Source organism: Cavia porcellus, unplaced genomic scaffold (assembly GCF_034190915.1).
Source record: "Cavia porcellus strain 051 isolate PalLab524CR breed Dunkin Hartley unplaced genomic scaffold, mCavPor4.1 scaffold_28, whole genome shotgun sequence".
Lineage (NCBI taxonomy): Eukaryota > Metazoa > Chordata > Mammalia > Rodentia > Caviidae > Cavia > Cavia porcellus.
The window spans coordinates 5528225-5554722 of record NW_026947511.1 but is presented as its reverse complement, the minus strand read 5'-3'; the positions used below and the strand labels follow the sequence as shown (position 1 = coordinate 5554722).

The window sequence follows — 26498 nt, the reverse complement described above, 5'->3', positions numbered from 1 at the left end:
TTATTACGAGGGGCAAGAAATGGTCAGGAGCTTACAGTGCTGAGGCAATTCATAGGCAGAACTGAGAAAAGAGAGATGGGGTTTGTGGCCAGGAAAGGGAAAACAGGGACCAGTGACAGTGTTGGTGGGTCATGCATCCTGGTCATTTCACTCAGCTTGGCCAAGGACCAGAGATAGAACAGATACAATGAGGCATGACCATGACTGGGTTACAGAGACTGAATTCTGCAGCATCTTTAAGAGACAGAACTCATGGGGCTGGAAGAGGACAGTTTATTCTCCAAAATGATCACTACCAATTACCTAGCTTGAATAAATGTGGCTGCCCAGGGAATTAAATCAGTATCATTTGGCTGGTGAGAGCCAGCTGTCCAGACCACTATGTCCCCCTGACTCACCTGAGGCCTGCCAAGAACTCCATGACAGCATTGTAATTGCCCATGTTCCAGCAGCACTTGGCCACATGTACCAAATACGAGAAGACTTCCCGCTTCTCCTCCATGGAGCCCGCTGTGAGGATCAGCCATGTCACCCAGGAGCTTACCTGGAAGAGACAGTGAACTTGTGTTGGGAGCTAGACAAATACTTTTTCACCAGAAAACTATGTGGATTTTTAAAAATATATTTAGTATCGTAATAGGAAGAAGGTTGGGGATATAGCTCAGTGTTATAGCGCCTCTTTGGGAAGTGCAAGGTTCTGATTTTGATCCTGGTACAAAAAAGAAAAAAAAAATAGGACTTAGCTGATAGATCTGAAGTGAAAAACCTAACTTTGTCACTATTTGGATGGGAAACTGTGCACAGGTCATTAATCTCTCTGGCTCTTTATCCTTATCTTTACTGAAAAGGGAAACTTGTAAGACCCTTCTTGATTTGTACAACTCCATGAGACTGTTAAGGAAACAAAACCTATGAATAAATCTGATGGAAATATATTTGACTGATAGACATTGAGATTAGATGCAGTAAGTACCCTGAGTTCATAAATTAAACACATTTATCAATCAGTGAAATACATATTATCAAATAAAATATAAAAACCAATTTTTAATCTTTTTTTGACACAGGGCCTCACTACGCAGTCAGGCTGCCTTTGAACTCACTGTGTAGCCCAGGGCTGCTGCAAACTCAGCTCCTGAGTGCCGAGATTACAGTATATGCCACCACATTAAGCAGTTTCTAAATGTTTTAAACATAACTATCATCTACTATGCCTTTCAAATGCTAAACTAATGAAAACAAGTGTTTATATAGCACTTACCATGTTTTAGGAACTATTCTAGACATTTTGCCTACATTACTTCATTTATTTCTCACAACAATTCTGAGTGAATTCAAAGAGCAAGGAACTTTTAGTACCCTCAGAGACTTGCTTAAAGCCATCAACTATTAGGGAGCAAAAGCTGAATTTGGACGTAGGGTGTCTGATCCAGAGCTTGCACTATTAACCTCTAACTAGTTCCAATATGTTTATCCAAACTCCAATATTCTGCAGTTCTTGGATTTATTTATTAAAATGTGATGTTTCTTCCCCTACATAGACTGGAGTACAATATTTAATAATAATTCATATCTGCAACTCCTTCATGATATGCAGTCTTGATATGCAGCTTAATCCTGCTTAAATTGTAAGATTACTTTCCTGCTGCTCATCATTCAGTGCTTGGGCACTATGGTCCATCGAAGTTACTCAGTGTCTTCTGGCTAACATCTGAGGCGATGAGCTCAGCTGCTAACAGATCAGGCTTGGCTTTGACCCCACATGGCTCCACTTGCTGCAGCTGACTCAGCAACAGTGCTAAAACCTGGAGATCGTACTTCCCCAGCCTGTATGACAGTGACATCTGAACAGAGTTTATGGTGACTCAGACAACTGCAAGAAATAGGATTTCAAGATCAAGGTATACTGCTTATAAGTTAAAAATGATAAGGATTAATGACATTTAGTGTTGGCAGCAGATGCACAGGGCAGCTCAATCTCATTTTCCAGAGAAAGAATCTATGGCGCATAGAACGGGTCAGGAAAGACTTTCTGAGGTCAGTCCTCTCCCACTTGCCTGCCTGCCTGCCTGCCTGCCTTCCTTCCTTCCTTCCTTCCTTCCTTTCTTCCTTCCATCTTTCCTTCTTTTTTTCCTTCCTACCTTCCTCTTCTCCCTCCATTCTCATTCTCTCTCTCTTTCTCAGTTTTTGTGACAGGGTCTCACTGTGTAGTCCAGTTTAATGTTCAACTCACTATGCAGGCCAGGCTGATCTCACACTCATAGCCGTCCTCCTGCCTCAGCCTCCCTGGTGTGGGGATTATAGGTATGTGTCACCACACCTTAGCTCTCTGAGTTCTGGCAGACAGTTCTGTTGATGTCAAAACTAGGACTCCCAGTCTAGTGCTCTTTTTTCTGATGAAAAGTGACAGTTTCTTTATAGATGAATCTGGGTAAGTCTTCCTGAGCACCCAGTTTGGAGCTGGGCATTTGAAGAAAACGCTGAAATAAAAGAAGATATGAAAGAGAATATCCAAAAGTTATTTTAAAAATGAAAACAAAACTCCAAAAAACAAACATTCCCAGAATGTCCCACATTTTCTATTCCTGTACAAAAATAAATAGAGAATAGTAGCAATAGGGAATTGTAGTGATAAAAACAGGGCTAGGACCACTGAAATAATAATCTGCCTTTTCCCCTTGAAAATAGGTTGAAGTAAAACATGATGGGCCACCTGCCACCCTGAGCCTGGTCACAAGCCCCGGAAGTTCCAGGGTGCCCCTCTCCTCTGCACCAGTGCCAGATGATGCTGGCTTTCAGAAAACATCAGACCAGATCTGGAATCAGACCTCTAGGACAAGCCCTGTTCAGATCATTCCAGGAACCCTCTGGGATTCTCCTACAGTTATGAGCAATCCCTTCTTGCTGTCTTTATGTTTGTTCATGCGCCTACTTAAAAGTCAGTTTTATGAAACCCTGACTCTGTTAAACCAAGAAATTATTTTGTCAGCAGAGGCTGCCTGATATGGTGCTGCTATCCAATTTTTTAGTTTGATTTGCTTTTGATGAACTCTAAGCTACAATGAGAACTCATCAATAAACATTGAGAATCATAACACTAATTAATCCTGGAAATTTAAACCTTTCTCCTTACAAATAAAAAATGAGGTCCTAGAAAGCTAACCTGGTTCTCAAAGTCATCTAATTCATTAGAATTTGGGGCCTTTGGATATATTCTTCCCATAGCATTAGCTCTTTTCCTGTTCAAATTCATGGCAAATCTGGGTCTCTAGAAAATTATTTCTCTTTCAGGCTATTCTCTCATCATGTAGTGGCTGGAATGGTTAATTCTTCTCTCTGGAGGGGCCTGGCTTCACAGACCTGGCACAGATCATTGCTAGGTTTGTGTTCAATCCTGATCATGCATCCAGATTTATTCATCAGTCAAATCATTTTCCATACACGTTCCCACAATGCTAGGAAAAAAATAGCCATACTGTATTTCACATGGAAACCTAATTTAAACCAACTGTTCCATCACAGTGTGTGAGTCCCAAAGGGCCTCTCATAGTGGAGATTATATAAGCACGGTTATCTCTGTCTCTGTCTCTCTCTCTCTCTTTCTTGCTGTCTGTTTCTCTCTGTCTCTCTCACATACACATACATACTCTCTCACACACACCACATCTGCTTACAAACACCAGGGATACTTCTTATCATGACCTAACACAGTCATAATTTTATAGGCATTAAGAAGTGAGAATGTCATTGATCAGACAAAATAAGTGAAAAATGAGATGAAAAAGAGACAAATGTTAAAATGTTGCCTAAAGCATAAATAGTGGACATATTTACTAAGTGGAAAATGAGATGTGTTGCCAACTCAGAAATTTCAGGATACTGAGGTCACAAAGAAAAATAAAAATTACATAAAGTACTGTTATGGTTTAGCTTTAAAATGTCCCTCCTCTAAAATCCTAAATATTTAGAGATAGAGCTTTTGGAAGGTGATTGGTTGTCTTAGTTACTTTTTACTTGTCACTGAGACAAAATACCTGATGCCCAAAGTTGGGAAAGGAAAGGTGTATTTCTTAGTTTTTGGAGCTTTTAGTCCATACTCAGTTGGCTCCAAGGCAGGATGGCATGGTGGGGCCACAGTTTATGGCGGCTGCAAACAGCAAGGCGGGAAATGGCAAAAGAGAGTGACACACCTTCTTCCTGCCATTACACTGTATGCTGGCTCCACCCCTATGTGGGTGTAGCACAGACATCATCAACTGAAGCTCTAGACAATGAACCAATCACAAATGCATAATGCAAATGCATGAGGCCTGGGGACAACGACATAAACCATGACATTCCATCCCTGGCCCCCAGGACTCATGTACATCTTTTATACAAAAGACATTTAGTCCATCTCCAAGAGTTGCCAAAGTCCTAACAGTTTTAGCATTGCTGAAAAGTAAAGTCCCAAGTCTCCTCTAAGATCTATGGCAAACTCTTAATTGTAACCACTTGTGCAAATGAAACACGGTTAAACATTTTTGAAATGTAAAGGCACAAGATAAACATTATCATTCTAAAAGTTACAAACAGGGGAATAAAAAGCATTGGAAACAAAGCAAGTCCAACATCCAGCAGGATGAACATTAAGTCCTAGAGTTTTATGCTCAGCATTTGAAGTAATTTGGTTGCAAGCTCCAAAAGGTTTGGGTGAGTCCACCCCATGGCACTTCCAGAGATTTTAGTTCCCACAGCTTTTCTCTTAAACCCTTTCTTCTCCCCTTTTGCAGCTTTCCTTGGATGATCTATGTTTTGAGCTTTTTTAAACTTTTGGGGTCTCTGCTGCACCTTTGGCTTTACTCCTACATCTTTACAAATTGCCCTCTCAGGGGCACACTGCTTGGCCTCCCAGGCCCTTTGCAATAGAGATGGAAGCCGTCTTACCCTCAGAATTTGTGCATTTTCCTTGCACCTAAAATCAGCCCCACGTAGATGCTGCCAAGGTCTGCTGCCAGCTGGAGCAGCAGCCAGGCTTTTTTTTTTCCTCTTAGCTGTAGGGGTCAGTTGTCTGGATCGCGGGCTCTGTTTACCTGATTGTCAGGAAAAGCTTTTCTATGTTGTTGCCATTTTGGAACTTCATGTGGCCTCCATCGCCATTCTGGAGCACTGTGCTCTGTAGTTTTTTCCTCTGAGCAAACTTTTTCACTTTTGCAGTTTTGAGGCTGCAAAGGGTGGAGACCACGCTGTTTCCTGGGATGCCCTATGGCCATCTTTTTTCTCTCTCTGTTTCTCCTCAGCAATCAAAGTCTCAGCTCTGTCTCTACAATCCATGGCTTTCCTGGAGTTTTCCTTTGGCCAAACTCACAGCATTTTAAATTATCCTGCTGGGCTTTTTGCTCTTGATTTGCAACATAAAGCTGGCTAAAAGCCCCCAGCATTAGCCATGCCACAGCCTCAACATTCAACTGCCTTGAAATTTCCTTTGCCAGATTAATCAGTCTCAGTAGCAAGCAAAGTCTCTGGGCACAAACAAAATGCAGACAAACTTTCTGCCAAGCCATAACATACATCATAGGGAGTTCAACAACCAATGCAGTCCTTCTTCTCACCAGAAACCTTCCAAGCCTGGTCTTTACCATTAGGCTTTCTATCAGCCTTCTGGTCTCCCGAGGTCTGACCAAAATCTCCTCTACAGAACAGCCTAAGCTGCTGCAGCTCTGTGCATCCAGGCGACATGTCTGAACCTTTCCAAACTCTGCCCACAAGCCATTTCCAAAGCCTCTCAAAAAACATGGTCAGGTATAGTTACAGCAAACGGCCCCATTCCCAGCACCAAATTCTGTCTTAGTTACTTTTTACTTGTTGCTGAGACAAAATACCTGATGCCCAAAGTTGGGAAAGGAAAAGTTTATTTCTTACGGTTTTTGGAGGTTTTAGTCCATACTCAGTTGGCTCCAAGGGTGGCATGGCGTGGCTGCAGTTTATGGCCACTGCAAACAGTAAGCAGAAACCCGCAGGAGAGACACGCCTTCTTCCAGCCATTACATTGTATGCTGGCTCCACCCCTATGTGGGTGTAGTACTGGCACCATCAATCCAAGCTCTAGACAATGATGCAAACGCATGAGGCCTGGGGGCTACCAACGTAAACCATGACACTGTCTAATGGTGGTGCTATACTCATCAGTGGATTAATCTGTTGCTGAGTTCGTAGCTGAAAGTGCTGTTAGGAGGCAGAGTCTGGCTGAAGGTGAGTCACTGGTGGTATACCCTGAGATGACATATTCTTGCCTTCATTTCTTCCCTTATTTCTCTGCTTCCTGGGTGCCATGGGGTTGAGCAGTTTTCTTTAGCTATGATTTTCCACCATGCTGTTTCTGCTTGGTGCCAGCCAATCATAGACTAATCCTCTGAAACATGAACTTAACTAGACATCTCCTCCTTAAGTGTCCAATATTTTGACCCAATGTTGGGAAAGTGACTAATACAGAAAACTGGTACTGAGAATGGCATTGTTGCTATGACTATACCTAACTATGTGGTTCAGATGTCTTTAGAACTTCTTTGTAGGAGGAGTTTGGAAAAGTGTTGGAGAAAGCCTAGACTGTTATAAGCAGGGTACAATGGATGATTATGGTTGGCACTCAGAAGATCAGGATGCTAATAAGAATGCAAGTGGTAAAGGTCAAGCTCTTGAGGTTTCAGATGGGAAGAAGAAGGATTCTATTGAAAAATGGACTAGAGGCCATGCATTGTTTTGGCAAATAATTTGTCTATGTTTGTTTATATCCTAAGACTGGGTGAGGCTGAATTTAAAGGTTGTGGACTAAGTGATTTGGTGGAGGACATTTCAGGGCAGGCCAATGTTCACTATATGGTATACGTACTGGTAGCCAGATCTGTAGTAAGAAGTAGGAACAAAAAGCAGAGCTGAAAGATTTTTAAAATTTGCAATTGTATCAGAAAGAAGCACCTGGAAAATTGGGGTCAAGGAGAACATGGTTGCTGAAAAGATTAGCATTAAAAAGAAGCCAAGTACTTGATATGAGGATAATAGGGAAGATATGGAGAAGGCATCTCAAGAACTGTCCAGAAGCCACCCTCCATGGGCTCACGGGCATAAAAGGGTAAACTTTTGGAAAGACTTTCTTTGCCCTGTTCATTCAGGGATGCTTACGGGAGTGTTTCCCTGAGTTTATCTATCTAGGCACTAGAGGCTATTGCAGCATGGTCCAAGGGTGCCAGGCTACTGCTCAAGCTGCTGGCAGATTTTAGCATCATCCATGTGTTGCTGATTTTTCAGGCATTCAGAAGGTAGGAGTTATGGGGTTACAGAGGGCTCCACTCAGATTTCACTTAGATTTCAGAAGAAGGCCTGGGAGGCAAGGCAGAAATGTGTGGCAGGGTCACAATCCCAGACAGAAGTCTCTGACAGGGAGATACTTGAAGCTGTGAAAGTAAAGCCAAAGGTGCAGTGAAGGCTCTAGGAAGTTGAAAATGCCAGAAATGTGGAATGCCTGTTGCGGAAAACCACAGGCAGTGAGCAGAGCCAGCCCAACAAAGAGAACAACTGGCAGGGCCTTGGGAAGTGGGCTGCCTAAGCCTTTCAAGCACACATCTCACCACGGTTTGCCCCGGTGCTGAACACAGAGCTACAGAATTCAATGTTTGGAGCTTTGCTTCAGTTTTGCTTGAATATATTTCTATTTTCCTATTCCCCCTTTTGGAATGGAAATGTTTTCCCTGTGCCATTGTATATTAAACGTATTTAAATTAAAATTTTTTTTATCAAGGCTCACATTTTAGTTTGCCTTGAGTCTCAGAGGAGACTTTGGACATGAACTTTTCAGCAATGCTGGAACTGTTAACACTTTAGCAACTCTTAGAGAGGAGTGAATACATTTTTCATAAGGAAATAGGTATGAGCCCCTTGGAGGCCAGAGGTGGAGTGTTATGGTTTAGATCTAAAATGTCCCCCTAAAATCTCATGTATTTAGAGGCAAGACTTTTGAAAGACGATTGGATTATGTGGTCCTATACTCTTCAGTGAGTTAGCATATCCCTTTAAGCTTGAGCCACTGCTGGTAGTACATGCATTACTGTCCCACTGAGTAGTTTGTGGCGGAATGTGCTGTTAGGAAATGGGACCTAGCTGGAGGTGGGCCATTGAGGGTGCAACCTGAAGGGGTATATTCTTGTCCTCAGTTTTTTTCTTTTCTTTCTGCTTCCTGGATGCCCGGGATTGAGCAATTTTCCTTCACAATGTTCTTCCACCATGCTGTTTCTGACTCGGAATCAACCAAACACAGACTATTCCTCTAAAATAAGAGCCAAAATAAATATGTCCTCTTTTATAACTGGCAGATGGGTGTATTTTGTGCCAATGAAGCAAGAGTAACTAACATAAGTTTAGAAAGGGAGTGCCCCCAGAAAATAAAGATGTTAACTGTGGCAGATTGTTAACTATAGATTATTTTGCCTAATGTCAGTGGACAGCATAGGACAAAGACAGAATTGGGCTCCTAGACCAGTTATTTAACAGCTTATCCCTGAAAGATGGTGTACCCAGTGATCCTAACTCTTGAAACATGCCTATGATGCCTCCATAATTGTCCTTCTTCAAATATATTTTTTTTTGTGCCCTTTTTCAGTACTCTTGGGCTTACCCAAACTGAACATCTTGACCTTTCTCTCTTATTATACAAATATCTTGTTGGCCTAACCCTATCTAAATGAGGGAGGAATATTCTTTCACTATTCAAAGTGAACTTTCTCTAATCCACCACATTTTGCCTGTGTCTTCGGCAAAGCTGAGTCATTGTTTTGGCCCACTAGATCTCTATCCGTTCTCCAACCTTGCTTACCTCTCCCCAACACCCTTACTTTTAGAAAGGTAAACCAGACTTCTATCTCAGAGGTTTTGTGTGGTTTCTCCTTCTATGGGAAGTGCCCTCCCCATACCCAGGTACTTATAAGCTCAAGTCCACCTGTCCTTTAGGCAGTACCATTTCAGATCCACAATTAGGTTACTATCTTATGCCCCAAACCCCAGAAGAGTCCTCACTGACCCTCCCTCGGCTGTTCCCTTTTCCATTCTGAGAAGTTAATGGGTAGAGAGCCATGATTGCCCACAGATTGTATACCTATATCTAGATTATTCATCACTTACAGAACCAGGCCTTTCAAGTTACTTGATCAAATAGCTCTGGGCCCACTTTGAGGCCTACAAGCACCTTCTATTTGGGTCTGTCTTCCTGAGGGTAGATCATAAAAAGTCTAGAGGTAGCTATGGTGTATGGAAAGAGCTTGAACTTAATACATGAGGCATCTATACAATGACCCAGAAAATAGGATGGGAAGACATATATGGCAGACTAATAGGTGCCTCCTCTGTACTTGTGACCTGGCTGCTGTAGTTAGAAAGGAAGGCTGCTCTCTGGAACCTGATGGAAACATCACTTGCTCAAAGAGGACTTCCTTGACTTTCCTCCTGGACTATATCCATGTACTATGCATGACTTGAGTCCACATTTGGTGTCATGTCTTCACAGAGGCATTCGCTGGGTTTGCTGTGCATCACAGGTAAGTAGCAGTGTCAGGCTCAGCCAAGATATACCTTTCCTAAGTCTTAATGAGATTCAGCCAATGAGTAAATTAATGAATGAATGATGATTACTTCCTCTGGGGGGAATTTTTGATAGTTTATCTGGCATCTTCCATTCAATTTCTTTCTGTTTTTCTTTGACTTAAAGACTCTAAAGTTATATCTGTACTTGAATTCTTACCCTGGCATCGGTATGCATCTGTTTTGTTGTTGTTGTTGTTGTAGTTGTGTGTCTGACTCTTTCACATGGATCTGTTCTGTCTGTCCCAACAACAGCCTAAGTTCTCAAGGACCGAGACCATCTTTCCCACATTCTAGTACAGAGATGCATGGTGCCTCTGGCCAATGGGCAGGCCATCCAGAGTCCCAGGAGGCTGTGGGCAGGGAGGATTCTCAGCCTCTGAGTGCTCGAGAATTATATTTGGGAATGAGCCTGAATGTTTTCTAGTCCTATTCCCAGGTCCAGAAAAAGGAGACACATAACTTTCTGGCAAAAATTTTTAGAAAATAGTGCAAATTTTCATTGAAAGATGATCCTTCCTAATGGATGTCTGATGATGCTAAATGGAAAGACTGAGCTATAAGGGTGAAATCTCCAGAAAACAGTGAAAACTACTCTCAAGTAGTTTACCTGCAGTATACATTTTTACCTACCCTCCATGGACTAAGACAAAAGCAGGCAGGTATGCACACAAATTCAACATAGTAGAGTGCTCCTGAAATGTGGAATAGTCATGTTACAGTCACTGGCTGTGGTGGTGAGGTGTTTGTTTAAATGTAGCTCTTAAGGTCTTATCCAGGTCACAAGTACAAAGAAGGCAGACTATTGCCTGCCATATTAACTGGGACTCTGGATGGCCTGCTCATTGATCAGAGGCACTGTGCATCTCTGCACGAGAATGTGGGAAAGATGTTCTCTGTCCTTGAGAACTTAGGCTGTTGTGGGAGAGACAACAGATTCATGTGAAAGAGTCAGACATACAACTACAACAATGGGGGCCTCCAGTCAGAGCTCAAGCACCATTTCCATAGAACTAGTCCAGTACTGTTAACCAGTTATTGTGGCCATACTGTGCCCACTGTTATTGCGTCTGCAACTGTAACCTATTGGGGACTAACTAGTAAAGGAAATGGAGAGAGAGGCATGGTTGTGTATCGGTAAAGGATATGGACATTGGAAACTGGGCAGGCTCCCAGTTCCATAGTTTCCTTGTGCACGTTCCTGAAACAAGCCATCTGATAATACTGAGCCTCAATTCTCTTTTAAGGAAAATGGGAATAATACTTACTTCATAAAATTATTACAGGAGTGAAATCAGAGACTGTATCTAATGATCTTAACACAATACTTAGCATGCAATTAAAGGTTCAATGAATGGTTACCACATCACTACTAACCTTGTAACCTGAGTGGTAGAGTAGTTGTTCTGGATATAGAATACAGAAACCCAAAAGAAAGCAATCTCAGAGTCTTACTTCTTAACCAGGACAAAGCCAGAAGAGAACCTGTGACTACACTGAGCACAGTCCTTTTCTAACAGAAGGATAATTCATATGATACATCTTCTCTGAAGGTTCCTCTAATGCCTTATTAGTAGTAAAATGTCATTTAAAAATGTAATTCTCATATATCTAACATTATATGTATATATAATATGCATTTATATATATATTTAAACATATGTATGTATTTATGTATGTTACAAATAATGTTTGATTGGAAAATATGGTGAATGCTTAACTTTTTAAAAAATTTGTTACAATAAACCATACATTGCAACCAGGTATGGTAGAACATGCCTGTAATCCCAGAACGTGGGAGGCTGAGTTAGCAGGATCACCTCAAGTTTGAGTGCAGCCTGGGCTACAAACTGAGTCAGGAGCAACCTGATCTGCAGAGTGAAACCCTGTATCAAAAAAAAAAAGAGACACTGCCAGTAATCCTTCTCAAAATACTCCCCTCCCTTTGAACATATTTATCCCATCACGTTTGCAACTTTCTAAAGCAGTTCTGGAAGTACTCTTTCATGAGTTCTTTACTTGTGTTGTTGTGGGTGCTTCGATGTCTTGAATCCATTAAAAAAGTTTACCTCTCATAGTCATTTTGACTTAGAAGAGTCAGGGTCATTCAGTGCCAGTTCCAGTAAATAAGATAAATGAAGACGCACCATAATGTTTTTACAAGCATGCATTTCTGTTGGATGGCCCTCAACAGCACTATTGATCATATTTTTGATCATATTTTGTAAAGGCACTAACAAAAGAGGTCTTCCAGAACTGCTTCAGAAAGTGATAAGAACAATAGGGTAACTGTTCAAAATGAAGAGTTTTATTTTGAAAAAGAAGAGAGAAGAGGAAGGGGAATATTTTGAGAGGATAATGGTAATGTGTCTTTTACTGTAATAAAATTTTTAAAATTTAAGCACATTATATATCTTGACTATTATATATACCATATAATACCTTGTCTCAGATCACCTTCCCTCCAATTGTAAGCTCCTTACCGGCAGAAGCTATGACTTATTCATGTCAGTCTCTCAGTCCTGAGGACACAGGGGCTGCGCTGCAGTCCACACCTAGGCACCTTCCCTGACATGCAGTGGGCACAAGAAATTTCTTCTCTTGAACTCTTTGTTCGGCTGAGGGTTTTACTGAGGACCTTTTGCTTAGGCAGGACACACAAAAAGAGAGAAGCATGCAAAGTTGCTTTTTTGCATGCCTGAAACTCACTTGGATTATACCCTCCACCTTCACCCAAACTATTACCATAGCTGCCTTGGGACAAACTTGAAATCTCTTTTGGTCTTCAAATCTGGCACCATCTAATCTAAATTTACATTTCTAGTGTTCTTACTGTTTTCCATCAATTATTCATCTGACATTCTAATTCTACTACATGCTTCATTTTCTATTTTCTGCCATTCCTATGCCTATGTCACTTTTCAATCTAATGATTTATGAATATGGAGGGAATTTTGTTTGTGTTCATTAATCTACACAGAATACATGGGCATGACCATACTCCTACCTTTAGACCTGGCTTCAGTGATTTCTTTAAAGTTCTGTACATGACCAAAATGAGACCAATTAAGCCCTCTTTGAATCTTTTTGCAAAACTATTAGGAAAAGAGACACAATTTTTTGCTAGAATTCTAAACAACACAGATGTGAGCCTGGCATCCTCAACCTGTTTTTGTCACAGTATCAGGACAGCCTGCTTGGGAATGAACACAAAAGAAAGATAAAGATGGATTTATAAGGACACTGGTTCTATTCCTAAACACAGTCAGCTCTGAAGCCCTGTGATGACCTCATATACAGAAAGCAATTTTTTTTTTGCTTGAGCAGCTTTAAGTTGCTGTTAACATGTAATTAAAACAAAAAGGCTTGACAAATACACCTTGGCTTGAGATCATCTTCCCTCTTCCAATAAATACTTACTGAATATCTACTATGTAACATGAATCACCCTGGGCACTAGTCAATAAGACTACAATATTGAGCCTCATGGGAGAAAATCACAGAAACAAATTACTATGATGAAATTAAAACCCACAATTAACAGTTTATACAAAAAATTGTGATATAAGTGAGCTGCTAGCTCTAAATTATCCTGATCCTACTTTAGAGTCACTTATGATTGGAGAAGTACAAGATCAAATTATCCATTTATATGCTGCATCTCTGAAAGTGTAGTGCTTCTGTACTCCTTGGTTCCAGTTGCTCTCTCACATACTTTATTTATAGCTCTGTTGTAATGTTTATTGTTTCCACAGTTACAGCATATATGCAAACTTGCTGGGAACTATGTTTGGCATGGAAGCAGGAATAGTTACAGCACATATAAGAAAATGTTTTTACCTTCTCTACATTCTTAATTTCTTGAGGGGAGAGAGCATATTATTCTGCTCATCTTAATGCTTGCAGAGTTTCTTGCTCATAGCTAGCAAAAGGTAGTTGTTTATTCCAAATTCCCCAAGTGTTAATTGCTTAAATGATCAAAAGTTAGATTCTAATTTCATTACAGTTCTTTATTGTATTAAAATCAACCATGGAAAATATTTTGACTGAGCTACGTAAATAATACTTCTACTTAAACTGAAGGACTTGGCAGTCGCTGCAAGAGTCTGTTACCTTTTATTGTACTCAATTGATCTGAATGGATTATTTTTTTCTGAATCCAATTATGAAACAACATTCAAAAGCAAACCTCATCTCAAGTACATTCTCCCCTTTGGTAAAAGTATTTATTAATAGCCTCAGAATATGGTGGTATTTCATCCCTTTCACTAAGATGGAATTAAAACCCACAACTAACAGTTTACACAAAAAGTAAGTGAGCTGCTAGCTCTAAATTATCCTGACCCTACTTCAGAGTCACTTATGAATTATTTTTCCCCCTCTTCTTTTTGGTGCTGGGAATTGACTTAGGGCCACATGCACATGAAGCACAGGCTCTACCACAGTAATACTCAGAAGCTTCTTGTGTGATTTTAATAAGCATAATTACAATAACAACAACTTCCACCAATGGGACATGTGTCTGTTAGAAAGATACTGCTTGCCTCATTTAATCTTCTCATTTTAAGATGAGGAACCTGAAGTTCAGCGCAGTTAAGGGGCTTGCCCAAGGTCACACATCTGTAGACTAGGAATGAGCCAGATCAAAAGCTTGTGCTTTAAAACTAACAGGTTCTATTACTTTCTATTTTCTCGTAGGAAGATTTGACTCAGTGAACTAGTTATACCTTTAATCCCTGTGCAGCCATCCAGACCTACTGTGCAAAGAAATGGCACTTAACAAACACTACAGGGAGCTTGGGTGTAAGAACTGAGAGGTGCAATTAAGTTAGAAATGGAATGTGGCCTTGGCACCTGCTGGTTGTTAACCAACATCCCTATTCTGTCATGCTTTGGCCTGCAGAACAGGATAAAGTCCTCCTGAATGCAAGAGTCCAAAGAGGAAAGAGCATGTGGGAAAAAGCCCATGAGAGATTACCTCTGCAGCTCACTCTCTCCTGGAGACAAAGGCTCTGCAGCAGAGATCAGAGACACCACGGAGAACGTGCTGAGCTGCTGCCCTGATGGAGCGCTTGGCTTTGTGGCCTCTTCTCTGCAGCTCACTGAGGAGCTCCAGCAAATACATGTGTTCAGCAAATCTCTACTCCTAAGGAGCTACCATTCCAACAGGCATGTTGTGGGCAACGGACCAGGCCATAAGCAAGGCAAGGGAGGCCCTCCCTCCCTCCCAGAGATGGACATTTTCATTGCCTGCACAACTTGTCCCTTTTGAGCTGGGATCTGTCTCCTAGAGAGGCTCTCCTTCTCCTCTACCAATGGGACACACTGACAGGGCCTGGTGAGACTGAGTCTGTCATGGCTGAGTTTGATCTTTTCTGACATCAGTGAAATAATAATGCTATCAAATGCTCTTATGGATCTACTTAATAGACTGTATTTTGAGCATTTAACAATCATTAAGTTACTTAATCCTATAAAAACTCAGTTAGGGATATTTAATTATCACCTTATCAATGAGATGGAATAACAGAGAGGTTTTGGTCATTTGTCTAAGGTCAAGGCTGGTAAACTGGTAAAGATGGGATCCCAATCCAAGAAGCCCTGCCCCAGAACCTAAGCTTGTAAGACTGTATTCTGTGGGTGTGAGTTGGTTCTTGAATCCTGGGGTTTCTTACGTCTGTCTTTCCCTTCTTGATTCTTAGGTTAAATCCTTTCCATAGACATTTCCTTAATTTGACCTAGTTTCACTATTACATCTGCTGCTGGCTTCAAATGTTTACCTCTTGTACTGCATATCTATCCAAAGCATCCTCAAGCCCGCCTCGCACCAGTCCTTTACAGCTCCTTCACCCTCCATTCCTCTATTCAGTGTTTCCAAATAGCCCAGATGTCATTTCCTCTCGAAATCCTTCCCCAAACCCTCAAATAGTTAATGGGTCCTCTCTGCTAACAAAACTTCGCGCTGCACTGTGACCACTAAGCTGACCCTGAGGCCCTGGAAACAGCACTCCTGGAAGTCAGGACTGTTTCACTCAGCTGTTTCCCAGCACAGGGTCTGGTTTGAGTGATAGGTGCTGAACAATCTCTTTTTTGAGTTATGCATAAAACATAGCAGCCGACTCTCTGTTAGTGCCACCCTTCTCAGAAGATGAGTCAAGCACCTGAATTGCTGAGGATCTGTGAGCTATAGTAAGGGAAGTGTTACAATCACATCACAATCACCTCTCAGCTTGCCTTTTTCTTAACAGGCTCACAATATGAGTGCTTGGGAAGGATACCCAGGGACTCACGAAGCAGATGGCCTATGGGTAATTTGGTTCATGCCTGGAAGATTCCACTCTCCTTGAGATACATGGGCACCAGAGAATGAGGCTAGTGGTGGACTTCTCACTTACTCTGCAATGGCCTGGGCCCTTTATGAGACACCCTAAGAGTTTCCTGGATAGAGAAACCACTAGCCAGAAGCCATACTGCCCAGGAAAGGGAGATAGATGAAGGTTGTCTTCTAGTGCCACTCTGAAGGGGTTTCAGAGGAGGCCGATGAATCGCTTGGTCCCCCAGGGCGGGTGGGCACTTGCTACAGGAAAGCCAAAATGAGGCCAGCCAGCAAGTCACTATTTTGCTTACCATGAAACACAAGCTTTACCAATTAAATACAGATAGAGAGCAAGGAGCAGGAGACTAATAACCAAATCAACATTAATGATAAAGCAGAAAGGTGAGAATGGAAAGAAAAACATTATTTCTATGTGTTGGTATAGATTCACTCCCCTGAAGACAGATCTGTATGAGGAAACAAAGGATATTAGCATCTTGTCAAATCAGTTACCTCCTGGCCTTGCTGGACATGGGTAGATATATTGAGTCATTAAGAAGAAGACAATTAAATCTGCTGCCTGTATACTGAATTTATGTAGGATGAAGCTTTTCAGGGAATAAATCTGGTGGAGCCTAAATTCTATCTCATTTAACTTCTCTGTTAAGGAGAGTATGTCCTTAGGCGTAAGAGATTGTGTAAAATGATGAAGAATATAGAAATTCAGGTTCATTTCCCTGTTCTGCCTCTCTCTGTTTCCATGACCTTCAACAAATTTCTTAATAACCCAAAGACTTAATTTCCTTGCCCACAAAATGAACTAGTTTAATATCCTTATTTAAGGGATGTGATGACTAATAAAAGGGATAACAGAAGTAAAAGACCTCAGTGCTCAAAGTTGAGTACATGCTCAATAAATGTCAACTCATACTGGTAAATAAAAAATAAACAGTTTCTTCACGATGTAGCCTTTAAGGGAATAACGTTGTTGGTCTTACTCTAGTGTCAGCTTCCCTTCTCTTTTAGCAGTGACTTCCCATGGGTAGGAGTCTCTAAAGTAATGCGTCCTCGTTTTCTTTTAAAGTGATCAGAAAGGCAAGGGTGCTAGAAGGCAGAAAATGGGCAAGAAAAGTGTTCAGAAAGAGCCTCTTAAAAGACACCTAAGGAAAGCTGGCAGAGAGCAGAGATGAGGTAGTGATCTGCCTGAGTGCTGAGAAAGTGAAGGTGCAGGATATGGCTTGGTAGCTCAAGAAGTCCCCCAGTAGTGCTTTCTCAAAGGACAGCTACCCTGATAATCCAGGGCCTTTGAGCTAGACACACTAGAGATACCAGGCCACAGTTACACCATGTGATGAAATGGAGTTCAATCAAGTGGCCACACTGACACCCTTCTTGTTTTGTGAAAAGGCAGTCATCTTTTTTTTTGGTGAAGGAACACATCCCACTTCGACAACACACCAACAGAGCTGTACATGAATGTTAAAAATTCCAGGATGTTTAGCACAGGATAAAATGGCTCAAAATGCCTCACCAGCTACTTAATCCATAGAAACAAACCTTGAATGCCCTGCCATGTATAACGGGTGAGTGGTGGAGCAAAGCAAAGGAACTTGAGCCTCACATCTGAGAGTGTGGAATTCAGTGGAATTTAATTTGGGGCATCAAACTGCCCTGTGGCCTAGCTGCAGCATTTCCAAGACATACTTGATACTTCATTTGTCTTGTTTGATGAGCAGCCTGCTTATTCACATATGCCTGTCCTTCCACAGCATTCGATTTTGAGATCTTAACAGATATTTGATCTAGTCATTCTGAGTTAGGAACCTATGTTCTATGTGTAATAAGTGCTCAATAAATATTCCAGCAGCTGTTGCTATCCTTTTCTGCTCACAAGATCTCAGATAGACATGGGCTGGCAATATTTTAATGTTTCCCAAACTGTGTTCTAGGGAACACGTTCTGCCAGATGCTTAGTACTCTATGAAGAAGAATACTGTGTGCCAGGTAAGTTCAGGAAATGCTGGAGTAAAAAAATTTGTTTCTTTTTTATTGGCAGGATTTCTTCAAGCCTTCAAAATGTTAATACACAGGATAAATCTCTAAGAAGGGGCTAATATTCAGCTTTTTCCTAGTTCCTTTGATCATGTGGTATTTTTTTAAAACCTGCTAACTAACATCTGGAACTCTGAAATATGGACCCTGTGTCTCTCCCTGCTAGATCAGCTGGTGTGGACACAATCAAGAGTTCATCTCCACTGGCAGATCTGCAACTTCCCATCTCACTCCTTTTCCACTTGATCATTTGAAAACAAATGACATCATCTCTGGAAACTGCTGGGGTGAGCGGGTTATGGGAGGCTGAAATAGAAAGCGGAGCACAGAGTTTTAATATACAGAAATTAGTGTCACAATTCCAGAGTACCATCGAAGTACCATCAAGTACCATCGAAGGAATTTTAAAATCAATACACAAAGGAATATCTTTCTTATAATCAAAAGTGAAGCAATTAAGGCATGTGAGCACCTACTATTTATAGCCAAGGTTATCATGAGGAAATTAATGAGAGCACAGAACAACTTTTAGCCACGTGGTTCTACTATATATTATAACTAGTAATAAATCAATGGGCTTTCAAATGCTGAAATTGGAAAAGATCACAGGTGTTATTTAGCTCATTTCCCTTATTTGACAGATGACAAAACAGAGTCTCAAAAGGTTAGGTGTCTTATAGAGGCCACCCTGTGAATGGCAATACTTAGTCCAGACCTGTGGTCTTCTGACCTCAGGGTGTCTTGTGCTCATGAGCTGCTGGGCTCTATGATCTCAGTGAAGTGACTCTGATCCACTACTTGCACTGGCACACTGATGTGGCCACAAAGGCAGGTCTACCTGGTGCATGTGGGAAGAAGATAACTGGTCTGATGGGGAAGGTGCGGGGAATGCTGGGAACTGCAGCAAATGTGAAAACATCAAGTCAGATGGTGGCATTAGTCCTGGTTAAGTAAAAGCCTAGTACAAGAAACAGAAGAACTGTGGAATGGAAACAAGAATGCCCTCCACAGGGCCTGCCATTTCAAAGTTCTCAACAGGTTGAGTGGAGTTCAAGAAATTCTTGGGGTAGCAGACCTCTCTGAAAAACTTCGTATGTGATAGGGCTTGAACTTTTTCCCTGTAGCTCCAGCTAGACAGGACACCAGCTGTGACCTGCAGACTGGACTGAGGGAGGGAACAGGCAGAGAAGGATGGGGATTTGTAACAGGATTTTAGAAGAAAAGCCCAAGGGAAAACAGGAGAATTAACAGTGCAGCTGCTATTATATACCTTCATTTATGAACTATAGGAGTGAGAGCCACAGGAGGAAAACCTTCCCTGCTTCCACAAGGATGGCGGGGGAGCAGGTAGGAAGAACACTTCAGGGAATGTTCCTGGTCAGGATCAGTTTCAGGAAGAGAGAGGGCAGCTGCTCACCGCTGGGTGTGAATTAGAGGATGGAGTCTGATGGACAGCTGTGTGGGCACAAACTCAAGGTGAGGAACTGAGGAATTCAAACCTTGGCCCCAAGGGGCTGAAGTGAGCTTCAGACTAGCAGAGGAGTGGGATTTACTTTGGAATCTGTGGCCTTGTACCTGGCAGGACTTTGGAGTGGTTTTGCTGAGCCTGCTTCTTTCCTTCAGTATGGTCAGCCACAGAAATTTGATGGGTGTTCACAGTTTCTGTAAAAGTGACAGATCCACTGGGGGTCTGGAAATTTGATGGTTACACAGATCCTTGGCAAAAGGAAACAAGGCCAAATACCAGTCTTGCTTTTTTTGTAGAGATGGGCATTAACCTTAGAGGACAAAGACATAGTTTATATCTGTCTCAACAAATATGTTTAAAGAAATACTTACTTTGGAAGTACATATAGTATAGATGACAGAAAGATGGCAATTACAAGTCTATTCCAGGGCAACTTAGCAACCCACCAAAGTTCTGTCTCAAAAGAAAAAAATTAAAAAAGGGTGTGGCAATAGCTCAGTTTGAAGACTCTGGGTTCAACCCCTGGTACCATCAAACAAGCAAACAAACCAGCTAGATACTTTCTACTACAATTTTATATAATTGAGATTTCTATTTTTTTCAGTTTTTCTAAGTGCTGGATAACAGTAAAAACTTAAATGTTTCTGTCAAATAATTTAGTCCATTATTTCCCTGAAACTATGTATGCATGCCTTCTTTCCTTTTAATTCTAAATACGTTGACTCCAGCTTTCTATCAAATATACCCAATACCTGTAGCATACACACTCTGGCCTACATTTCCTAAAATTGCTGGACATGTTTTAGTATTTTGATGATACAACTCAGATAGTTTACATGCCTTGGAAGAAAAGAAACAGTCAACCTTACAAAGAACACTCACCATTTTAAATCTGATTAAGTTCTATGCCAAAGAAGGACTGGAAAGAATATGATGTTTGTACAAATAATAGTTTAAAAAAGATTTTTCAAATCTACTTAAATACTACTAAGTAAACTCCTGAAATGTGAACCAGCAATATTTATTTACATTCCATTCCTGCATTGAAGTATTAGTCTAAGATCATGGCTTGGTCCTCGGAGCAGGACTTGCACTGATGATTAGCTTTACTCTCCAATCTGTGCTCTGAAGCCCAAGTGGACTAAAGGCTTCTTGGCCACTTACACAAATGACAATTTGGAGCCCATTGATTCTTAACTGTAGCTCCTTTTCCAAACTATCTGGGATAATTTTACCAACTACAGACTTACTGTTTAGTATCTAATTCATAGATTTGCGAAGGGAAGTAGGAGTTTTTCTCAAAGCTTTGTGTTTGGGAACTACTGACCTAGGGTTCTGGTCATTTTAAAACTTCAATGTACAATTGCTGGAGAGCTTGTTAAAATGTAGATTGTGACTCAGTGGGGAGGAGACAGAAGATGCTGTGTTTCCAGCAACTTCTCAGATGTTCTAGATGCTGCCTGGTGGGGACTGCACACTGCATTTTGTTCTCAAGTCTCTGTGGTCTCTCTCAACCTGGGACAATCCACCCATCAGATAATATCAAGACTACAGGCCGCGCATTCTGTAAGATGGCCTCAGCTGGGGTCTGTCTTGTCCCCTCATGATGAGACACAGAAGATGCTACAGAGATGAAACACAGAAGGAAGCTGGGCTCTGTGTAGTGTACCAGTCCACAGAGCATGTTAGGGGGACCCTTTAAACCACCAACAGCAGGAAACTTCATCATTAGGTTAGTTGGTGTTTCCACTACAAAGTCACCATTTTGTCCCCTTGTAATCTGCTATTATTTTGTGAAGAGTTATGCTAAGCAGGTTGCACCAGAATCCTACTCCTCACACCCTCCATCTTCTTCCCTCCCATTGATAATCCACTCCTGAATCAACAGTCTCCCTAAGAGCTAACAATGATTTGTGTTTTCACTGTTCCTTCTACATCTATTAGGTACATTCTTTGGGAAGAACTTTCTTGTCTCCATTTACGTATTTATTTGCTTTTTAAAAAATATCAGCATAGACCCATGGATTGTAATTATTTTCACTATATTACAATTGATTACCATCATTGTTTATTTTGAAATCCAAAGTGTTCCAAAGAAGCTCCTGGATCCTTTTGCTGTTTCTGTCGTTGTTTGAGCTTTCCCTTACTTTCTAATGTAATAAGATACTTCAGACTTACATTTAATTTTCTTTGCTTTATCCATTTCCCCCAAAAAGTCCTAGTTTCCTTTTAATGAAGAATGGTATTTAGGTTTCAATATCTTTGTGTCCAATGCGTTCATTGCTCTTGAAGTCATTGCTTTGAGCCTAAGTAGACAGAGCTCAATATACATAGCCATTTAGCCATATCTATATCTATATATCTATAGCTATCTCTCTCTCTCTCTCTCTCATATATATATATATGAGAGAGAGAGAGAGAGAGAGAGAGAGAGAGAGAGAGAGCCATTTAGACTTACTCAGGCATGGCAGGGAACCACCCACAAGGCCAAGCCAAACCCAGTAGATTAATACAGATTAAAATCAATCAATCAAACAAACAAAAATATAAACACATATTCCACAGAACTCTACAACTATTTTCTTATTTATTTGTGCATATGAGATATGATTTTAAATATGGTGGATCTTTACATTTTAAAAAATTATTATAATAGGATACAAGCCACAGCCCTGCACAGCAAACCCTATCCAGCTGTGCAACTTTGACACCTCACTTAGAACCTGGTAGGGCCCTGCCCAGAGACTCCAAGTAGATATGGAGCTTTGGTGTGCTATGTAGCATGAGTTGAAGGCCTGTATAGCATACTCTGTCTACCTGTTCAGCCTTGATACACCACTCAGAATCTAGTAGAGTCCGGCCCAGCAAACTCAAGAAGCCAGGAGCTTCACAGTACTATGTGGTGTGTGCTGAAGGCCCGCCCAGTGCACTCTAACCATTTGAGAAACCTTTGAGTACCACAAGGGACCAGGTAAGACCTGACTAATGACCTGCACTCAACTGAGGAAACCTTCTATAGTACAGACAGACATTCTCAATGCAGGAAGCAACTAAGACCTTGCATTCAGCTTCTCCAGGAAAATACAGGAAAATGACAAAATGCAATCTCAAACTTCCAGCCCATCCCAAACAATCCTAGGAGAAACTTCTATGGACATAGAAGGAAATGTAAGCTGTACACCTGAAACATCTGAAATGATAGCAACTAAAGTAAAGAAACAACTCCATGAAGCTGTAAAGGAACTCAGATCAGGAATAATCTCCTAGGTAAAAGAAGACATGATAAATGTAATAAAAGAAATGCTGAACACATCTAACACGGACATAGTTAAAAAAATTGAGGAGCACTGCAAAAAGATGGAAACCTTGAATGAACAGTATAAGAAAGAAACAGAATGCACGAAACAGATCCAAAGAGACATACAGGAAATCAAAAATTCCATCAAAAACTGTCAAAACCACCTCAATGAAAGTGAAGATAGACTTTCAGACTTTGAAGACAAGATTGCAGCTACAATGGGTACAGGAAATGAAAGATCTGTTAAAAATAATCAGGAAATAACATTCAACAGTTGCAAGACAATGCAAAGAAAAATAAGATTGCTAGGTGTAAATGAAAAAAGTGACAACAGAAATGATATCAAAAGACTACAGAAATCATAGCAGAAAATTTTTCAAACATGGGAAAGGAAACTGGTACACAGATAAAAGAAGCATGTAGAACTCCAATTAGCCATAACCAATATAAATCTACACGCAGACATATAAAAATCAACATCCCAGAAATTCAGCATAAGAACAGACTATTAAAAGCTATTAGAGAAAAGAGACAGATCATCTATAAAGGAAAGCCCATCAGAATCACAGCAGACATCTCAACACAAACAATGAGGTCAAGAAGAGCATGGAGTGAAGCATTTCAAATCCTAAAGGAAAATGACTTCTAACCCAGATTGATATATCCTGCAAAACACTGTCTTTCAAAATTGATGGAGAAACAAGATACTTCCACAACAAAGAATAGCTAAAGAACTTCATGAAGAGTTGAGGAGTGTTGGAATTAAGCTCAAACTAACCCTGCAAAGGACATTGTAAAATATTCTAGATAGCATAAAAATAGCTATGACTCCAAGAATACCAATGGGAAAAAAACACTAATTAAAGAAAGGGGAAAGGTAAAGAACCAACAGCAGAACAATAGCATGACAAAAATGAGCCAATACATATCAGCTATAACCATCAATGTAAATGGCCTCAATTCACAATTAAAAGAAACAGACCGGCAGAATGGATCAAGAAACAACATCCAACCATATGCTGTATATAAAAAACCCATCTAACTCAAAAGGAAATTCATAGACTGAAAGTCAAAAGATGGAAAACAATACTCCATGCAACACGAACCCAAAAAAAGCAGTGGTAGCTATTCTGTTTGTTGACAATGTGAACTTCAAACCAAGAATGATCAAAACAGATAAAGAAGGTCATTACAACTAGTTAGGGGAAAACTTCAAAAGGAAGAGATAACCATCTTAAACATATATGCACCAAATATGGGAGCACCCATATATACAAAACAAATGTTAACAAAAATGAAAACTCAAATAAGCAATAACACAATTATAACAAGAGACCTAATACCACTTTGACACAGAGTCAGATCAATTAGACAGAAAATCAGCAAAGAAATAACCGAACTGAATCAAACATGTGAACAAATGGACTTGATGGATGTATACAGAGTTCCACTTACAATATCAGAATATACATTCTTCTCAGCTGCACAGGGATAGTTTCTAAAATAGACCATATAAAAGCCCATAGAACATGCTTAAGTAAATGCAAAAGAATTGAATCTGATCACAATGCCATAAAACTAGAAATTAATGACAAAAGAAACTACAAAATCTCCATAAATACATGGAAATTAAATAATACACTCCTGAACAATCAATGGGCCACAGAGGAAGTTAATGAGGAAATTAAACAATATTTACAAGCAAATGAAAATACAAATACAACTAGCCATAACCTGTTGGATATAATGAAAGCAGTCCTCAGAGGAAAATTTATTGTGGTGAATTCCCACATCAGGAAAACAGAACAAACACAAATAAACAACCTGACCCTACATCTCAAGCCTCCAGAAAAAGAAAAGCAAGTCAAGCCCAAAGCCAAAAGAAAGGAAGAAATTATAAAGATTAGAGCAGAATTTAATGCAATAGAGATTAAGAACACAATACAAAGGATTAATGAATCAAATAGTTGGTTTTTTGAAAGAATAAATAAAATTGATAAGCTCCTAGCCAACCTTATTTAAAAAGGAAAGAAAAAACTCAATTTCATGCAATAAGGAACGAGAAGAGCAAAATTTCTACAGACTCTGTGGAAATACAGAAGATCATCAGTACCTACTTGAAAACCTTTACTCTCATAGGTTTGATAACACAGAAGAAATGGATAGATTCCTAGAAACATATGAATTACCCAAGCTGGTTCAAGAAGATGTAAAACTGCTGAATAACCCAATTTTAATTAATGAAATTGAAAATGTAATTAGAACCTTGCCAACAAAGAACAACCTAGGTCCTGATGGATTCATGCTGAATTCTACAAGAAATTCAAAGAAGACTTAATTCCAACACTCCTCAACTCTTTAACAAAATTGAATGTGAAGCAATTCTCCCTAACTCATTCCTGGAAGCAAGTATTATCCTCATACCAAAACCAAAGAAAGACCCAGCCAACAAAGAGAACTACAGGACAATCTTAATGAACCTAGATGCAAAAAATTCTCAATAAAATACTGGCAAACAATATAGCAAATCATCAAGAAGATCATATACAATGATCAGGTGGGATTCATCCCAGGAATTCAGCAATGGTTCAACAATGGTTTGTATCTACAAATCAGTAAGTATAATATACCATATGAATAGAGCCAAAGATAAGAATTACATGATCATTTCAATAGATGCAGAAAAATCTTTCGATAAGATCCAACAGTTATTCACAATAAGGACCCTACAGAAAATTGGAATAGATGGTCTTTACTTCAATCTTATAAAAGCCAGCTATGACAAAGCAACAGCCAATATCATTTTAAATGGTTAAAACCTGAAAGCTTTCACTCTAAAATCAGGAACAAGACGAGGCTGCCCACTATCACCACCCCTATTCAATATAGTGCTGGAAATACTAGCCAGAGCAATTAGGTAAGAGAGAAATAAAAGGATTAAAGATAGGAAAAGAAGAAGTTAAATTACCATTATTTGCAGATGATATGATACTCTACATAGAAGACTCCCAGAACTCCATTGAAAGACTTCTAGATGTAATAACCAAATTCAGTAATGTAGCTGGATACAAAGTCAACAGCCCCAAATCAGTGGCATTCTACTATACAAATGACTCACTGAGAGAGAAATGAGAGAAGCCACACCCTTCACAATAGCATCCACCCAAAAATGAAATACTTAGGAATCAATCTAACAAAGGAAATAAAATATCTATTCAGTGAAAATTACAATACTCTGAAAAAAGAAATTGAAGAAGATCTCAGAAAATGGAAAGACATTCATTGTTCATGATAGGAAGAACAAACATTGTGAAAATGGCCAATCTCCCAAAATTGTTATACCGATTTAATGCAATTCCAATAAAATACCATTAGCATACCTCACAGATCTAGAGAAATCATTCCTAAAATTCACCTGGAACCAGAAGTGACCTAGAATAGCAAAGGAAATTCTGGGCAACAAAGGCAAGGCAGGAAGCATCACACTCCCTGACTTGAAGTTATACTACAAAGCTACTGTCATAAAATCAGTGTGGTACTGGCATAAAAACAGACCTGAAGATCAATGGAATAGATTAGAAGATACAACCACAACTACAAACACACTCAGCCACCTTTTCTTTGATAAAGGGGCCAAACACATTTACTGGAATAAAGACAGCCTCCTTAAAAATGGTGCTGGAAAAACTGGCTTTCCATAAGCTAAAAACTAAAAGTAGACCCATGTCTATCACCATGCACTACACTAAGATCAAAAT

The 26498-nt window shown here is 40.2% G+C and overlaps 1 protein-coding gene across 10 annotated transcripts in view; it reads right to left on the bottom strand.

Annotated features, from left to right (window-relative positions):
- The window catches only part of Plce1 (phospholipase C epsilon 1), a 349441-nt gene that overhangs the window by 88801 nt on the left and 234142 nt on the right, over nt 1-26498 (bottom strand). For 9 of the 10 annotated variants that reach the window (XM_063239388.1, XM_063239384.1, XM_063239383.1 and 6 more), the window contains one exon: nt 399-544. In XM_063239388.1, the coding sequence (XP_063095458.1) occupies nt 399-544 (146 nt within the window). Of the gene's footprint in view, nt 1-398; nt 545-2320; nt 2481-26498 lie in introns of all 10 variants that reach the window. The other variant, XM_063239392.1, reaches the window with a different exon arrangement.